The sequence below is a fragment of the Engraulis encrasicolus genome, chromosome 11, assembly GCF_034702125.1.
Source record: "Engraulis encrasicolus isolate BLACKSEA-1 chromosome 11, IST_EnEncr_1.0, whole genome shotgun sequence".
Classification (NCBI taxonomy): Eukaryota; Metazoa; Chordata; class Actinopteri; order Clupeiformes; family Engraulidae; genus Engraulis; species Engraulis encrasicolus.
This window is the reverse complement of record NC_085867.1, coordinates 51,723,663-51,740,325: the sequence shown is the minus strand read 5'-3', so window position 1 is coordinate 51,740,325 and position 16,663 is coordinate 51,723,663. Positions and strand designations below refer to the sequence as shown.

At 43.2% G+C, this 16,663-nt stretch overlaps 1 protein-coding gene across 2 annotated transcripts; it reads right to left on the bottom strand.

The window, feature by feature from the left end:
* Window positions 1-3,353: 3,353 nt before the first annotated feature.
* On the bottom strand, window positions 3,354-10,749 carry LOC134458539 (globoside alpha-1,3-N-acetylgalactosaminyltransferase 1-like). 2 transcript variants are annotated; one of them, XM_063210931.1, is made up of 3 exons: window positions 10,448-10,749; window positions 8,697-8,762; window positions 3,354-4,398 (listed from the first exon to the last, which is right to left on the bottom strand). In XM_063210931.1, exons 1-3 carry the CDS (start codon window positions 10,473-10,475, stop codon window positions 3,479-3,481), a joined length of 1,014 nt encoding a protein of 337 aa, XP_063067001.1. In that variant the 5' UTR covers window positions 10,476-10,749; the 3' UTR covers window positions 3,354-3,478. The 2 variants fall into 2 exon arrangements, with proteins under 2 accessions (XP_063067001.1, XP_063067002.1); XM_063210932.1 differs by lacking the exon at window positions 8,697-8,762.
* Between the last annotated feature and the right edge of the window lie 5,914 nt (window positions 10,750-16,663).

The following is a 16,663-nucleotide window of genomic DNA, read 5'->3' as shown; positions in this document are numbered from 1 at the left end:
AAAACACCCGTAGAAAACAAAAACAAAACGAATTGCTGGTTAACAGTAACAACACGTTTTTATTCACTTTTAATTTTTAATTATTCATATAACATTAAATGCATTGGCTAGTTGTCTGGGACATACAGTTATAGAGCTGTTCTGTCTGGATACCCCACAGAGGGCTACAATGATCCAGTTCATCACTCTTATCTCATCCAGTCAGTCAGTGGTTGTCAGTGTTTTAGTGTGGTGTAACCTAGGATGGGTGTGGGACAGCCTGCTTGAATCCAGTAGATTATATGTTGGATGCCACACCCATACTGACTGTATTGAAACAGTGTTAACAGATGGGATAATCCTCTCACTTATTGTATAGCCAATAGGCCTACTGACTGACACCTGACAAAGCAGGTGACAATCCATCAAGTAGTAGGCCCAAGGCATGATTTCAATCCGGTGTGTGTGTGTGAGTGTGTGTGTGTGTGTGTGTGTGTGTGTGTGTGTGTGTGTGTGTGTGTGTGTGTGTGTGAGTGTGTGTGTGTTTGCACAAGCACATACAGTAGGCCTATGTGCCTATATGTGAATGAATGAGTGCATGTGTGCATGTGTGTGCATTGCACAGTGCATCTGTGTCAACGGCGGGGTCTTCAGTGGCTCTTGCTCTTGTGTGGCGTTGCGTGTATGCATGCATGCATGCTACTGACAGATCTGACTGAAACAATGGTCCTGAGTCTCTGGCACACTGTCTGAGCTTCTCTCCTCTATATGGGCCGGGTGCACATTTCCTTTCCTCCACTCTTGGCCCGGGCTGCGTGTTGACACAAGTGCTCATTGTGGCCTCCACAGCTCAGCCTCAGCTCGGCAAGCCGAGTGTGAGTGTGGGCGCCGCGCATACAGCCAAATGTTTGGCCGCTTTGGCCTGGGTGCTTTTCGCACAGGCTGCTGCTACTGCTGCCGCCGCTGCTGCTGCTAGCACACAATAAAGAATGGACAGGATTGTACTGTTGCATTTGGCAGTCATTGTGTGTGACACGCCAGTCATGGTCAGCGCATCAGAAGAAGAGCAGGATCTGAAGGCTAGGAAGAGAGAGAGAAAGAGAGAGAGAGAGGGGGAGGGGGTGTCTTTGGATGTCAAAGAAGAAGACACGTTTCAAATGCAGCGTAAATTGAGGGGTGACAACATGACATGCTCCTGCTCTCACCCACATCCACTTAGCACAAGCAGAAGGGATATCATGTTGTTGTCTTTTTGCCTTCATTTTTTTATGATGCCTGTCCTTGTCCATAGCTTATGCATGGTGATTATCAACATTGTAAATAGGTTTAAATGATGGACACAGTTAAAAACAACAATGTGTTTTAGAGCCATTTGTATGAACTTCTGTTGGCTAATAACAAAACATGTTGGAAAACATACTGTCATTTTACTTTAGCACTCACAATTATAATGGTGGAGCAAACTTTCTATTCACATTTGTGCACACGTTTCTACCTTCTGGCATACAGACTGTTTGACGATGTGCCTGTGACATTTGGGCATGCAGTCAGGTAGAGGAGGGCACAGGCTTGCCATGTGTGTCAGGAGCCCGTGGCCGTAGGGTCAGAGCCACAACGCAGTGAGAAAAACGACAGCTGAAGGCTCTGGATATGCAGACATATAGTTGGCGATAGCTACTGTTTTACACTGACACCTAAGCTGACTCTTACTAGATGGACAAATATGATGATAAGATGGGTTTACGAAACCCTACCTCTGATATCACAATAAAATATTGTTGATCTCAACATTGATGGGACAGAACAGTTTAACAGATAACAAAGAATATGTAGTGAGGGGGATGGAGCTCATTTTAAAATTTGGAATTATGTACTTGCAATCCAATCCAATTAAGCTATGCCTAGTTGGCACCACAAACGCAAATATTTCTTGCCATAGTTTCTGACCAGTGACTGCCCATATGCTAATGAGACTGTGGGCAACACATATTTCTTTGGGCCTAAATTAAGCAAGCGTGTACCATGTTGAATGAAAATTTTAAACAGAACCAAATGCATTGCGTTGGACCTCCTATAGTCTAATGAATGGTGTCTCAGTCTGTGCATGGGTGTGTTTGTGTTGTGTTGAGTGTATGCTTTCTTCTTATCAGTGATGGTGGTGGTGGTGGGAGTGAGCGGGTATGCCCAGGTGACATGCCCTTCTTGGGAGGGCAGGGCATGCACATCAATTCAGGGCACAGTTACTGTGGGTGAGGGTGAAGGGGAGACAAAACGACAAAAAAACCACACACACAGTGGGAACACGCTGCCCTGAACGATGTGTCTCTGCAGTATCTAAAAGTACGTCCAGTCTGACCCTAGTGCTGTGTTGTCCCATGAAGTGCTACACATGAGAACCAGCAGTGACCACAGTAACCACATTGTCTTTGTGCCATGTTCGCTTTCACCTCTTTTTTAATGTCTTCCTCACCGTGTCATTCTTTTCTTTAATGTCTTCCTTGGCATTGAATCCCTCTGCCCCAGCCTTCGCTTTTCAGGCTTCCTGTGTGTGTTTTTCCTGGTATTTAAAGACCTTGAAATGGCAGTGAGAGTTAATGATTGAGCCGGGCTGCTAAAAGCAGGCTCTTGCTCCGGTCACTCTTATCTCTCAGAGCCAACCAGCCCTTGTTGCGTCCTATCACAGATCTGACATTAATCGCGTGCCAACCACCATGTCGACAAAAAAAGTATACACTTCATTTACACAGACCTATGGGTGTCAACTTAATACGGACCATTTAAGGTGTCAATTTATTTTCTTCTTTACCTTGTAAAGACATGAAGAACCAGCATCACCAAATGGCAGTGAAATCCAATGATATCTCAGATACATCAAGCCACCTGATGTGGTTTGTGGAAATTCAAACTACATACATAGAGCATGCTGTGCCGTTACAATAAAGTGGTGTTAAATGACATGTCAGCTTTCGAGTACTGAAAATCAGTGTGATTAACACTGTGCGCATGAATATTGATAGCAGAGCAATTATGTGCAATCATTCTAGCTTTTACAGCAACAATAAAAATGTCCTGTCCTGCCCTTTTGTGTAACTACGTAAGTGTCTTCCATTTAGGTGTATTAATCGACCAGCAATATTTAACTAAAATTGACATCAGCTGGCACAGGCAGTTTGCTGATCTTGCAGCTTGCTGAAGTGTTTTAGCTCTTGTTTGTCTTGTCCCTATTTCTCCTCTCTGTTATCTCCTTTACCAGTTGTTATATTTTCTCTCTCTCTCTCTCTCTCTCTCTCTCTCTCTCTCTCTCTCTCTCTCTCTCTCTCTCACTCTCTCTCTCTCTATCTCTCTCTCTCTCTCTCTCTCTCATTATGGAACATACATCAGATGGTAGTCTTAGATTACCTACATCTATGTTTTTTTTGTATTTGTCCCTAGCCAAATAAATTGTTCAATCTCTCTCTCTCTCTCTCTCTCTCTCTCTCTCTCTCTCTCTCTCTCTCTCTCAGCAGAACATGGAGCTCTTCCCATGGCTCCTGAGCGAGGCACACTGCCGCCCCAGTGACACCACCCTCTTCTGGGGCACCTTGGGAGCCACAGGGGAGTCCCACCAGCTGTACTCTGGCGAGAGCACGCGGGTGGGCCTCTTGTCCACCAGGTAGCGGTTCAGGTAACTCTCCTCCAGCCGCTGGGCCTCCACACCCATGGCACGATCCTGGAGGATGAGCTGGGAGCAGACCTTGGTCAGGGCCAGTACCTCCGAGCACAGGCCCCCGTACAGCTCTGAGGTGTAGTAGTGGTCCCCCTCCTCATCCAGCACGCACGCCCTCGACTCAGAGCTGCGCTCGTACGGGAGGTTGGGAACCGGCACGTCGTAATACTCCGGGTGCAGCGAGGCCACCAGCTTGCCGAGGATCTCTGTGCCCACTGGGTTGAGAAACTCCTGGTCCACGTCAGCGCAGAAGACATAGTCCACTTCTTGCTGGGCCTGGTTGTCGATGGTGGAGGCCAGGAGGTCCATACGGCGACGGGCCAAATGCTCCCAGCCGGGAATCTCCGTCACAGGAACGACTCGCAGGTCGCGGCCCTCGCCCAGCTCTGGAGGTGGGACGAGCTTGTTAGGGTTGTCCGTTAGGATGTAGTAGTTGACAGGCGTCCCTGTCAGGAAGTGCTGCTCTGCAGATTGAAGGAAGCGCGACAGGTAGTGGACGTAGCGGCCTACAGCCAGCACCATCAGGCCCACACGGAAGGAGCGCTGGGAGAACTCCACTCTCTGGCGCTGAGATGCTTCACTGCCTCCCCATACCAGAGGGGCACCCCAGGATGTGTGTGAAGGGGTGTGTGAGTGGCTGGGACCTTGCTCCGAAGCACGATTGGACCAAAAGGCGGCTCTGATTGACGCAGGTTGTCTCAATCTCAGCAGATCTGTGGAGGGCATACAGGCAGTCATACCCACAAATTCTGTTATTGAAAATGTAATAACGATATATTTGGATTCTTATTAGCAACCTACCACAAGCATTTTGAAAAATGTTTTCAACCGATAGTCTCTTGTTTTGGCTTCATAACTTGTCATGCACTTACAGTGTAATATTTTCCATATGTATACTATTTACAGCAAGTTTACGACATCCCAAATCAATAAAGCAGGAGTACACAGGCTGCAAGGCCCATATCAGTAATGTCGATGGCTAAAGTCATTATAGGCTTAACGTTTTATGGCCCTTTTCAGATCAGATGATGGACCCTGCATGACAGCCTGCTCTCACAGAATTCCGTGAAATGGACATGGACCCTTGGGACACAAAATCTGTGGCAGTTTCACGGATTTTGCCAAAATTCCATATTGGGGTCATGGAAGTGTTTTCCGTGACGGAGTCACAGAAGTTCTTTCTATATGTTCCCACAGCACTATGTTAAGTCTATCATTAGAAAACTGACAAACTGGTGGTGGAATAGCCTGCCTTTTCTACCAATACCAAATTACTAAACAAAAGAACGTTACTGTATACATGGCGTTGGTCTATTATGATGCTAGCCGAATGTGCACGCAGCCAGGGATCCCAAAATGATAGGCGGCTAGGTGTTTAACATTGGAAGTTACATTGGACCAGTGTAGTGCTTGCTAACCTGTTTTGTAGTCGCCTGGATTTTGTAGCAGTTTCTGTAGTTTCTGTACGCCTACCAACTCCATTGTGGGATAATTATCTTGACGTGAGTAGGCCTACATCAGAATCGATTCCTATGCTTTGTAAATTAAGTTTTATTGCATCACACCAATCACACGTGAGGAGGACGTTTGAGTTACGGCAGCTTCCAAACAATCAGAGGCTCCCAGTGATCGCGAAACCCCGCCTTGTCAGCAGCACTTTGCAACACAATACAGCGTTTTTCAGAGCACATTGCAAAGAATTCCAAGCGACATGATAGTATGTTCTTCTAAACAGTGTCACCGACATTACAGCGTGCGAGTAAGTGGATAAAACCGCCAGCCGAGGAGACAACAGGTTCTTGTCATACACTGTGCAGTCCAATGGCACTTCCAATGATAAACACCTAGCCGCCTAGCATTTTGGAATCCCTGGCTGTGCGCACACTCAAAAGTTTATAAATATTCAAAATGTATGTATAGCAACTGAAGTTGTGCCCAGACCAAAACAATACCTAACCCAACCTGTCACTTATCTTTTCCATTAGGATAGGTTATCAAATTCTTTAGTAGACTGATGTAACCGTAAATAGGCAGTATTAAGCACTTCAGATACAATTTTAAACTTAATTTTGGCAGAGCTTCCCAAAACGTGTGTTACCAGAGAGGGTTTATAGAGGAGAGACCAAACTGACAGCTTCTTCCGGGTGGTACAGTCCACGAGGCGGCGATGTTCAAGCAGAGGAGAGCCATCAGAATGAATGGGGGTCCTATGAAGCTCCACAATAGACGCAACTGATGTGTCGGATATGGAAGTTCACCGGTTTTCATTTTATTTTTTCTAAAGGAAGTGTAAATTGCCCTTCCAAATGACACTTGGTTTGATTTTTTAAACTCACTGCATTTTTTTTAAAAACACGCATTTTGTGCATGAATAACGTGAAACTCAATTACCCAGAATGCTGCACGTGAGCTCTCTACCCGGGTGATTCTGGAAAACAAACATGGCGGCAACTCGCTTTACTACCTTAAGAATGTGTTAATTCGACGCTAGATTTCTTAACTGATGAAAATCAAAGGCAGAAATCAACATTGTAGTGTCTAAATATGAGGTCGATTGGTCTATTAGTGGCGTACATCACGATCGGCTGAGTTGTTGGCCTCACGTTTGTCAGTTAGCCTGTGGCTAGGCTACGTCTCGCCGACGTTAGCATCCGGTTTAGTTCCCCATTCACCAATCGGATGTCGTCATTTCCTTAGCTAGAAGCTAGTGAAGACTGACTCACAAATGTCAAAGCTGTAAGAAACTAGACGGATATAACTCCTAGGTTACTGTGTTTTTAATTATAATGTTTAATTTGCAGTCAGAGACGACCGTAATATGCTCAGGTTTCAGCTGCTAGCGAGGACTTACTGTGGGTGATTAGCCCCAGCCCAATAGGGGAACCCCAATCTGCTCTGTCTGAACAGCGCCCCTAATGCAAATCCATTGAACTGCTGCCAAATTTTGTATAATGGGGCGAATAGCATGTGGAACGGCTATAGGTAGAAAGGCTATGGTGTTACTCCATGTCCTGCTCAACAGCGCCCTCTAGGCTATCAAATATTTGTACTAAACGAAAGAATGCTAGCTGTATGTGCCAAGATCGAAAAAACCCTAACCTGTCAGTAAGATTTTTTTTTTAAAGAAAAAGATATTTGAAATTAGAGAAATCCTGAGAGAACAGAAGTTGGAACATAAGACTGTTATGCTGTACATAGAGCTGTTGGAATCAGGGCCGTAACCAGACATTTTCAAATACCGGGGTCAAATACTGGGTTCTGTACTGCATACTGTATATTTATAATGCTTCAAACACTTCAGTCAAACTCTTAAGCTTGTTAGATGCGTTCAACCATCTCTATAAGAGGCTATCTGCGTCCGTCGGTCCGTCCGTCACTCTGTCCGTCTGAAACGCGTTCTTTGTCTGAAACGCTTTCTTTAAATCGGCCACAACAGCATCTTAAGGGCCGTACACACACGTCGCTTACTCGCTCAGCGAATTAACTCAATAGAATGTCAATGTGTTCCAGCGATACGAGCAGGCGAGTACAGTACAAGTGATGCGATGTGGGCGGATCCCGAGTTGAAAATATTTTAACTTCGAGCGTGGCGAGTAAGTGAGTAACCAATTGGAAAGCAGAGTTCGGTACTTCTCGCCTGTACATTGGCAGTTAAAGCCGCGGGAACTTTCAGCGAACGTTCCATGAAAGAGTGGCGAGTAGGCGAGCAAGCCAGAAGCTGGTAATGTGTGTGTACGCCGCTTTAGTCGCCTTTTTAGATGCGTCCAAGCATCTCTAGAAGAGGCTGTGTATATCCGTCCGTCCGTCGGTCTGTCCGTCTGAAACGCTTTCTTTGAATCGGCCACAACAGGATCTTAGCCGCAGGTGTCTGTTGTGCTCAGTGCTTGGAATGTTGGTTGCGCACGGTCGTTGTGCTTCACTACAAATGGTGATGAAATGTTGATTGTCTGCCTTTTTTATAGTCGTCCACACGGTAACCGAACGCCACGTCATAATAGCAGCTATACATTTTCATTTTGAAGTAGCTAAGCTTAGCATACCCTTCAGCCTAATTCTGTTCACCTGTTGCATAGACATAGAGGGACATAACAGCAATCTTGCGGCCACTCGCATTAGGCCTACTTGTTTGCACACGCCAGCTTTACTTACACCTTGGACCGTTATGGAAATTATTTGTGCACTGGGGTCTGTGAGTATTGAACATTGTGTCGATGTTTAGATTCTTTCCCACATGCACATGATGCTGAAATGGCGTGATACTAAAGGTTGATAAATACAATGTCTGGTCATTTGTAATGTAGGCTACTTGATCTATTTGAAATTTGAAATCATATGGTTCTTTTCCAAATCCAAGCATGGTAGGCTTATTATAAATTTCAAAAAAAATCCTTTGTCTCGCCATTTCGCTGCCTGCCACATTATTTTGAGTTTCCATGGGCAATATGACCAATAAACAAAAAGCACATTCTCAGTGGGGGCGTTGACAGGTTATGAGGAGGCCAGGGGGGCATTTGGGGAAAAACTGGCACAGACGGATGCATCTGTTGTCCGCCTGTCGGACTTGTTTTCACTATTCACTGCCTTCAGGATAAATGGGAGTGGCGTATATACTGAATTTATCATTGTTGATCATATATTGGTTTTCATCATAGATACATTTTAACATTACTGAAAAACATACTGCGGACATGACCTCTGTGTCCTCAATGGTAGTTACGGCCATGGTTGAAATATATTGTAGAAAGCACGGGCCCATTACTGAAAGGACTTCTGTGACCCCATCATGGAATTTTGAAAAAATCTGTGAAATTGCCACAGATTTTGTGTCACAGTGGTCCATGTCCATTCCACAGAATTCTGTGATATCGTGTTCATGATAACTTGAATAGTAAAGGTTTCAGTGTTAATGCAACATTTGTAGGACCAACACTAGTGTTAAATTCAACTGTGTTGAATTAACACTGCAAACTGTTACTACTGTGTGGCAGCACTCACTCACTCCCTCACTCACACATGAGCAGCCCGGAGAGCAGCACACAGGCCAGGAAGAGCTGTCTCCAGGTCAGCCGGTTCAGTCCTGGGAAACAATACAGAGTCAACAGGTCATCACTGCTGCGTTGCTCTCTCTCTCTCTCTCTCTCTCTCTCTCTCTCTCTCTCTCTCTCTCTCTCTCTCTCTCTCTCTCTCTCTCTCTCTCTCTCTCTCTCTCTCTCTCACGCACACACACACTCAGCAGAGCAGAGCTGCAGCCTGCCTCTCTACCAGACAATGGCAGCCCTTGCTGTTTGAAAAGCTGCGGCTCACAATGCACTTTGTTCCACCGTGTGAATAACTTTTTTACCCTCTGCACTTTTTTTTGGCAAACCCTTTTGGAAGCCAAGGGCTCCCTGGGAAATGTACGGACGTTGGAAAAAAAAATGCATTCCACGCTGTCATGGTTTAGGGACGCTGTCATGCACGGGAGTGCAGAGTGGTGTCACGCCCTGGAGGGAGGTAGCAGCGAAGGCAGCGCACAAGACGACGCATCAAGATGTGTGGAGATGGAGATCAGTATGGCAACATGTGCCATCGGCACTGTGATGTAACGTGCTCGCACATGCACACTGGCCCGCATAAATACATGCAGCACGCTGATGTAAATCTAAAGCGAATACTCTACATCCATACATCCACATGATTGCACTCACTTACTCTCACACACACACACACACACACACACACACACACACACACACACACACACACACACACACACACACACACACACACACACACACACACACACACACACACACACACACACGTTTCAACATACAAGCTTGGAGCAATATCCTAATTTAGAATTGTCGGTCAGTTGGTAAGCCGTGTGTGTGTGTGTGCGTGTGTGTGTGTGTCTGAGTGCCTGTGTGTGTTTGCCTGCGTGCGTGTGCATGAGAGAGTGAGAGTATGGCCATGTGCTTCTGCATGGAAAAACCAACAACTCACTCTTTCCCTTCTCTTCTATTTCTGCCATGCATTGCCAGCAGCTCTCTTTGCCTCTTGCACGAGCATGCAAACACCTGCACATGCATGCACTCGCAGCCATGACAGCATTGGACAACAAAGGTTTTGTCACACTGTGCTCTTAGGTCAAAATGAGCACTTTCAGAGTGTAGCCAGTTACAGCTCCCTGCGAAGCATGACAGGAATGCTCGAGAAGGAGAGAGAGAGAGAGAGAGAGAGAGAGAGAGAGAGAGAGAGAGAGAGAGAGAGAGAGAGAGAGAGAGAGGGAGGGAGGGAGAGAGAGAGAGAGAGAGAGAGAGACAGCGAGAGAGAGAGAGAGAGAGAGAGAGACAGCGTGCGAGAGAGAGAGAGAGAGAGAGAGAGAGAGAGAGAGACAGCCTGGCAGCATGTCAGCTTGGGAATCCATCAAACCAAAAGCCAACTCTGGTTCAGCACTTTCCCCAGCTCCTCTTGACTTCTGCTGGCTTTAAAAACTTCTACTTTCCACGCCTAGTCCATGCACAGAAAGGGAAAAAAATGGCTGCTGTGTCTTTTCGTTTCTGGTTCTTTTCGTTCAATCTGACGTTCTTTTCATGACCCAGAAACACACACAGGAAATACACACAGAGGACACATCAATTGGCACACGAACATGCGTTTTTAAGAGAAATGATGGATTGTGTAGGCAAGACAGAAGGGTTGAGACATAGTGGGACTGAGAAAAAGAAAAGAAATAGATATGCAGACAAAAACAAGACATTTGGAAGCATTGGGACTGACCTGGGAACAGTCTGAACTGGACTGCCATGCTCCCCTTCTCCTTTTGAAGATACTGTATGTCCAGTAATCTGTCTTGGTTAAATGAAGTCTTCTCTGCACTTCCTCATTATGTTCCCTGTTTAATTTTGCAGCTCTTCATCTTTTCCCCTCAGGCTACCACTACCACTTTTCTACGCTCTTCTCTCCTGCTTTCTCTCCTTGCCTCTTCATGACTTCCTCGTTCTCTTGCAGTCGTCCAGAATCACTTTTCCTGGCATAAAACCAGAGCCAACAGATGGGGAGAGAATAAGAGGGAGGAAGATGGAGATTAAAAAATATACACAAGAAGCAGAAAGACCTTGTACTGTAGACTTTCAAGTTGACCTGCACTTTGGCCTCTCTGACCTGGCTTGTTAGGCTAGCAATTCCAGATTGGAGGTCTGAACAGACAGATATGGACATTTTTCCCAGTCAACAACAGTACTTCTTCTATTTCTAATTGGGCTTTGGTATGCTTTCTTTTACGGTACAGTAATTGCTGTGTATTTTCTGGGCAACAACAGGGTAACAGAGGTAAGTTACATGACTACATGATTACATGACAAAGGCTATAAGAGTGTAATTGCAAAGTAAATACTATTTAATTGCCAAGCAAAAGAAATTACTGTGCATTTTGTGGGTAATAACAGGGTAACAGAGAGAAGTTAGATCTAACAGGTAACTGCTCTCTGTTACCCTGATGTTACCCAGAAAATACACAGTAGTTTCACAGTAATTCAAGTAACCCAGAAAGTACAGAAATTGTTGTATTATAAAAGAAAGTGTTACCGGGCTTCTTATTATTGTTAGCGAAAGGTTGATGCTCATTGCTTGAGGGTGTCCAATGTCCATGTATAAGATGCTATATTTGGTATCATTAAAGCAAGTTGTAAATCACATATCTTGTCCTTATAAGACTTTTCACCCTACATTGGACTGACTTGGAGCTCTTCTTTGCATCTGTTCTCTTCACATATGTTGCTTGTTGGTTTTGATTCAGATGACTGTTCAAGAATTGTTTATTTGTGTCCACTGTAAGCAATAATTGGCATTTGGAAATGTTTTGACATGAGGACTATTTGAGGTAGGTCTACCTTGCTGTTGTTTGGCATGATTCTGTCACCTTAAGAGGTGGTATCATACCATAGGCCGTTCTTACAGCCTACATCTACAATCTTACAATCTATAGGTTTCCATAGGACAAGTTGGCTGGAATGTAGAATGTGAAGTGCGGACTGTACTAGCTCTGTGTCTAATTGGCCCTTTGGTGCACAATAGGCCTACTTAAAGAGCTTAAAGTGCTACCTTATTTCTTACTGACGGCTATTTTTTGTGTGGATTTTCACTATTCTTGTTTGGGTCAAATAAACAGTTTTGTTTCATACCTAGCCTTTTAATGGCGTTTTTTATTTTTTAACTTTACTGCAGACAGGACAGTGAAGACCTTGACAGGAAGAGAGGAGAGAGAGACAGGGTAGGGTTGGGCTCATGGTGGACTCGAACCATGGCCATGCAAATTCAGTCATGGGACCGTACGTATAGCCTGCGTATCTTTGATCATCCAGCTTATGGGGCCTTAGATCTCTGTATATGCTATAAACAATTGCGACATATTCTTTGTTTATTTATTTTGCTTTTTTTGGGAAGAAACATAGAGATTTGGTTTATAGTCACACAACTTAGTTTTGCAGACCTGACCTTAATTAGAAAGTTCATCATCTTGAAACAGACACTGAAATATTCATTCCAAATGGAAAGAGGAGTGGAAAATGTGTCTAAACACTTTCTCCCCTTTTAGCATTCTTTTCCCTCTTGGCCAACAGTGCCTTTGGCGGTTGGTCAGTAGTGGAGGCAGCGCTAGGAAAAATCCATCTCATATTTAACGATTACTTAGAATTCCACTTCCTCTGTTAAGTGCCGTTTTGTGGACAGAGATAAAATGCCTCTGGCTTTAGACAGTTTAGTAGTAAGAGCAGGGAAGAGAGGCGAAGGGAAATGGGTTAATGATTTAGTATCACCACAAGGTGGCACTAAAGGATGTGTAATGTTGTGCAGAGACAAAAAACTGTCACTTGAACTCTAGGTTTTGTTCATAAGAAACTCAAGACACAAACTGGATATTTTCTCTCATTGACTTTTTGAAATCAAGCTGTATCCAACCACTTCCTCTAGTCCAGGCTGCACGTTTGCACACCTCCTATGATTTTTAAAATTTAAGTTGTGGGTGAATATGTACAGGGAAATGGGGAGGATTATATTGGCTATACTGATAAGTAAGAAGCCGGCTAAACATACATGCAGTGCACACAGTGCATGCAACAGTGCATGCAACCACAGCAATTGCCTACTACACAGACCAGCACAACAAACAATAAAGCTATAGCACACTCACAGCACACAGTGTTTGACTTGCAAGGTAACTTAAGAGTTTATTATGAACAAATTCCATTTGATTCTCAAGAAGCACATCACTAAGAAAATCTGTCTGGGATTTCTGAGCAGTGTTATAGACAGCAGCATCAGTCAGTCCAGCAAGAAAAAAAGCAAAAGAACATACGATAAAGCCATCAAACAGAGAAAATATATCCACATTGGCTATACAGAATTATGCATAAATTACAATATGTTATATATCTCTAACTTTCTCCTTAGTCACTCTCTCTTTCACCTTTCACTGTGCACTCTATGACCTTTCACCTTTAACCTTTGCAGGAAGGTGGGAAGCTGAGGAACACTCTTCTAATCCAGCTCGGGAAAAGACAGCACGAGGGGAAAGTTTGGAAATGAAGCTCTTTGGAAAATGTGAGCCAGGGCATCTGACAGCAACAATTGACTCTTTTGGCTTGAGTCAGCCAAGCCTCTTTTAAGGATTTCATTTCAATGAGACTGGTTGGCTTTGGTATGTCGGATAAGTGGAATACTGAGCTGAAAATGGCATACCTTTTTTTTGTGTGCCTTTACTCAATTTTACTCAATGCAAGCTATTAACCTGACCACTATCCTGGACTGTCTACCAGACCACAATATGGGGACATCTAAGGGAATGCCAAAGTTAAATTCTGAACTTGTATGAATATTACAAGTTATTTTAATATTGACAAAACGCGAGACAACTAAGTGAAACATGTTAAAATCTAAATCAGTGACCATATTTGCAGTATGGCTACTGGTGATAAACCCATTGAAGGGGAAACCCCATTCCTGTTGAATTTGTTAATTTGTGAAGATGACAACAGGAACCCCAAGCCTGCTCGACATGAACACCAGAAAACACAAACAGGCACATTCCATTCTTTAGCACAACACCAGAGAAGGGTTTATTGGTAGATCATTCCACATGTATAACATTACCAAGATCTCTATTGAAACAGACAGAAAGTAGATGAGAAATAAATTAAAACTCTGTTGATATATATAGGGATTTTCATATACTTTTCTAGATCATAAATATTGTCTTGACACGCTACAAGGCTCTTTTAGAAAAATAAACCTTCTTTATCTAATGCACTTTTAATATAAAATTAAACCATAGTGGATATTAACCTGTTCTGGAAAGCAAGGGTGGCGGAAAGCTTTTCAGGAAATTACAGATTATCCGATAACTGAAATGTTTCGTCCCAATTGGATGAAGCAAATCCAACCAAGTCCTTCGGTTGCTAAGGGTAACCCATGTGTAATGGAATTAAGCAGCTATTTTTTAATAATATCTTAATCAGGAGATACTGAGGTAATCAATAAAAGGCCAATGCAAAACTTTCCATTTTTGGAAAGCTGATATTGGCTACAAATAATGGCACTGTGCATTTGGAAGTGATTGCAGTGAAATCTGAATTAACAAATTAATTGACTTTTGACATCATGAGAGATTGGCCTCCTATGAGTTTAAAATTTAAGATGTTAAGATTACCTAAATTGCCATTAAGGTGCAAAACCTTACAGGAAACAGATGGTAATTCACTATTTCATACATAAATGGATAAACTCTGTTGAGTAATCGGCTCAATTAAAATGTTTTAGCAATTATATATAATGCAGAATATAGAGCATGTAGTTTGGCTATATGACATAGATTTCACCCATTTAAATCTCCATAGACATTGATAGTAAAGTGTCTGCTGAGTAAGGAACCGAATCTCAAACACAAGTAAAGAAAGTCGTACAAAACAACATACAATCATTGTCATTTGTATAATCTGACATATACTTAACCAAGAAATAAACGAGAAATTTACGTATTCTGAAGTTTTTGCATGCAGCAGCAAAAAGGGACAGAGGTAATGCCTGCATGAGATGACTGGTTTAAAATCAGTATAGGGTAACTGTGCTTTAGGACACACCAATCTGAGCGCCGCTAGCTCTGGCAGGAAGTAGTTAACAGAGATGCTACTGTACTTCCTGGGCCTGTGCTCAGACACTTCCTCAGGCACACTTGGCAATGGCATCCATGTCTCCATAGTTTAAAAAAAAAAAAGTTAACCAAAACAGCTAGCTTCTTTTTTAAGCAGTCGTTTTTTAGTATATTGTGCATTTAAATTTGTCAACAACTTGACTGATTGATTACTAAACTGCTAGATTGGATCAATGGCTTCAATGTGTCAACCTTTTTTTTGGTAGAGAAATCAAGAGACATTGAATTCAGTGCCAAGTTACCCGGTCACCATGAACTGAATGTTGGTTATTTGTTTTTGTTTTTTTTTCCTGCCTGAGGCAGGGATGGGGAGGCAGGCAGACACACACATTCATACGAACAGGCCAGAATGTTGTGGGTGAGAACCAGAAGTGCAAATGACCTGTTTGGAAGTGTTCCTCTTCCCCTTCCCCCCAACCTAATCTAAATCTCCTACCCCTCTCTTCCATTATTTTTGTTTTTAATTGTTTAGGCTTTAAAGTTGATATATCTTGAATATCTCAGCACTCTGCTTCTCAGCTATTTCTCTTAAATTCATTTTTTAAGTATTGTGTTTTGAATCACCATGTTCCTTCCTTCCTCATGTAGGTTTGGGCAAAGATGTCCATCTTCATACTCTGAATATTGTATTATAACTATGAATTCTGGTATGAAAAAGGTATGAATTCTGCAACTAATATCGAGACCAATATCTGACTCTGATCTATGAACCTCCTGACTTCTTGTAAGTAATTGGAATTTCTGTGACAAACAGCCTTTCCATGGGATCTTTTCTGCTCAAGAGATTACACTTTCACAGAGTTGCTATCTCCTCTAGGTGCATTTCTGTCTGTATTCCTAAAGACACATTACTTTACTGACACCTAGTGGTCACAGACCTTGCAGAGCCGGTGCCAAAAGCTGTCAGGTTTATTCATAAAGGGGAATTCATTAAGTTTTAAAAAGTACTGTCTTTTGTCCAGAACGGTCCAATGATTATTTTTCGTACAGTACCCAAGCCTATCATCCTCATTCTCTCAATTGCACTTCTTCTCTTTCCCCTTGTCTTAATGGTAACAATAACACTTTTCGACACTCTCCTCCTTCCTTCTATCGCCTACTCTTTTCTTTTTCTCCCTGAGTCATCCTGCTACCCACCCTCCACTCTTCTGCTTTCCCTCACCTTCTCTCTTTCAAATGTGCAATCAACTTCCCCGCTGTTCAACCCTCACTGCAGCATCATCAACTTCGCCACTCCTGCCTTGTCTGCCTGCATTGCCCCTTTGCCATATTTGAGATGTTCACTCATTAACTATGTAGTCCAGTATAAGATGTGAGTTACATTGTTTTGTCTCCACTAATCCTACCCTCCAAAGCTAAATGGCAGTAACCCATTTTGTCAAAACCAAGTTGAGGCGGGAAATTAACTAGCAGGCCTACCACAAACCTATCATCACGCTTAATACATAATGCATATGTTTCGATCTTCATCAGGACAGCTGTTCCACATTAACTCTTTTACACCGGCCACAATATTTTCCTTTGTTTTAATGTATGTGCATCAGTCAGAGGTGTCAAAAGTACATTTGTGGTGTAAGTGCACCACTAGCGTGTGATATTACATGGCAGTTACACTATGTACTCCATAGTACTTAGGGATAGACAGACTGTGTTGTTACTGAAAAACACTTAACACCTAACCCACCACAAAGTTAAGTTAAACACCAAAAATCCAACCAGTGCAGTGTAAGCTGATCGTAACACAAGTACTCAGGTCCACTAGTTACTCAGATAAGTTACCTGTGTTGGAA

Excerpts from the sequence above, each read along its gene's own strand:
- LOC134458539 (XM_063210931.1), bottom strand. The coding sequence starts at position 10,475 with ATGGCAGTCCAGTTCAGACTGTTCCCAG. Across the intron at positions 8,763-10,447 it reads CCAGTTCAGACTGTTCCCAG|GACTGAACCGGCTGACCTGG; the intron begins GTCAGTCCCAAT and ends ATTGTTTCCCAG. Across the intron at positions 4,399-8,696 it reads GCTCTCCGGGCTGCTCATGT|ATCTGCTGAGATTGAGACAA; the intron begins GTGAGTGAGGGA and ends TGCCCTCCACAG.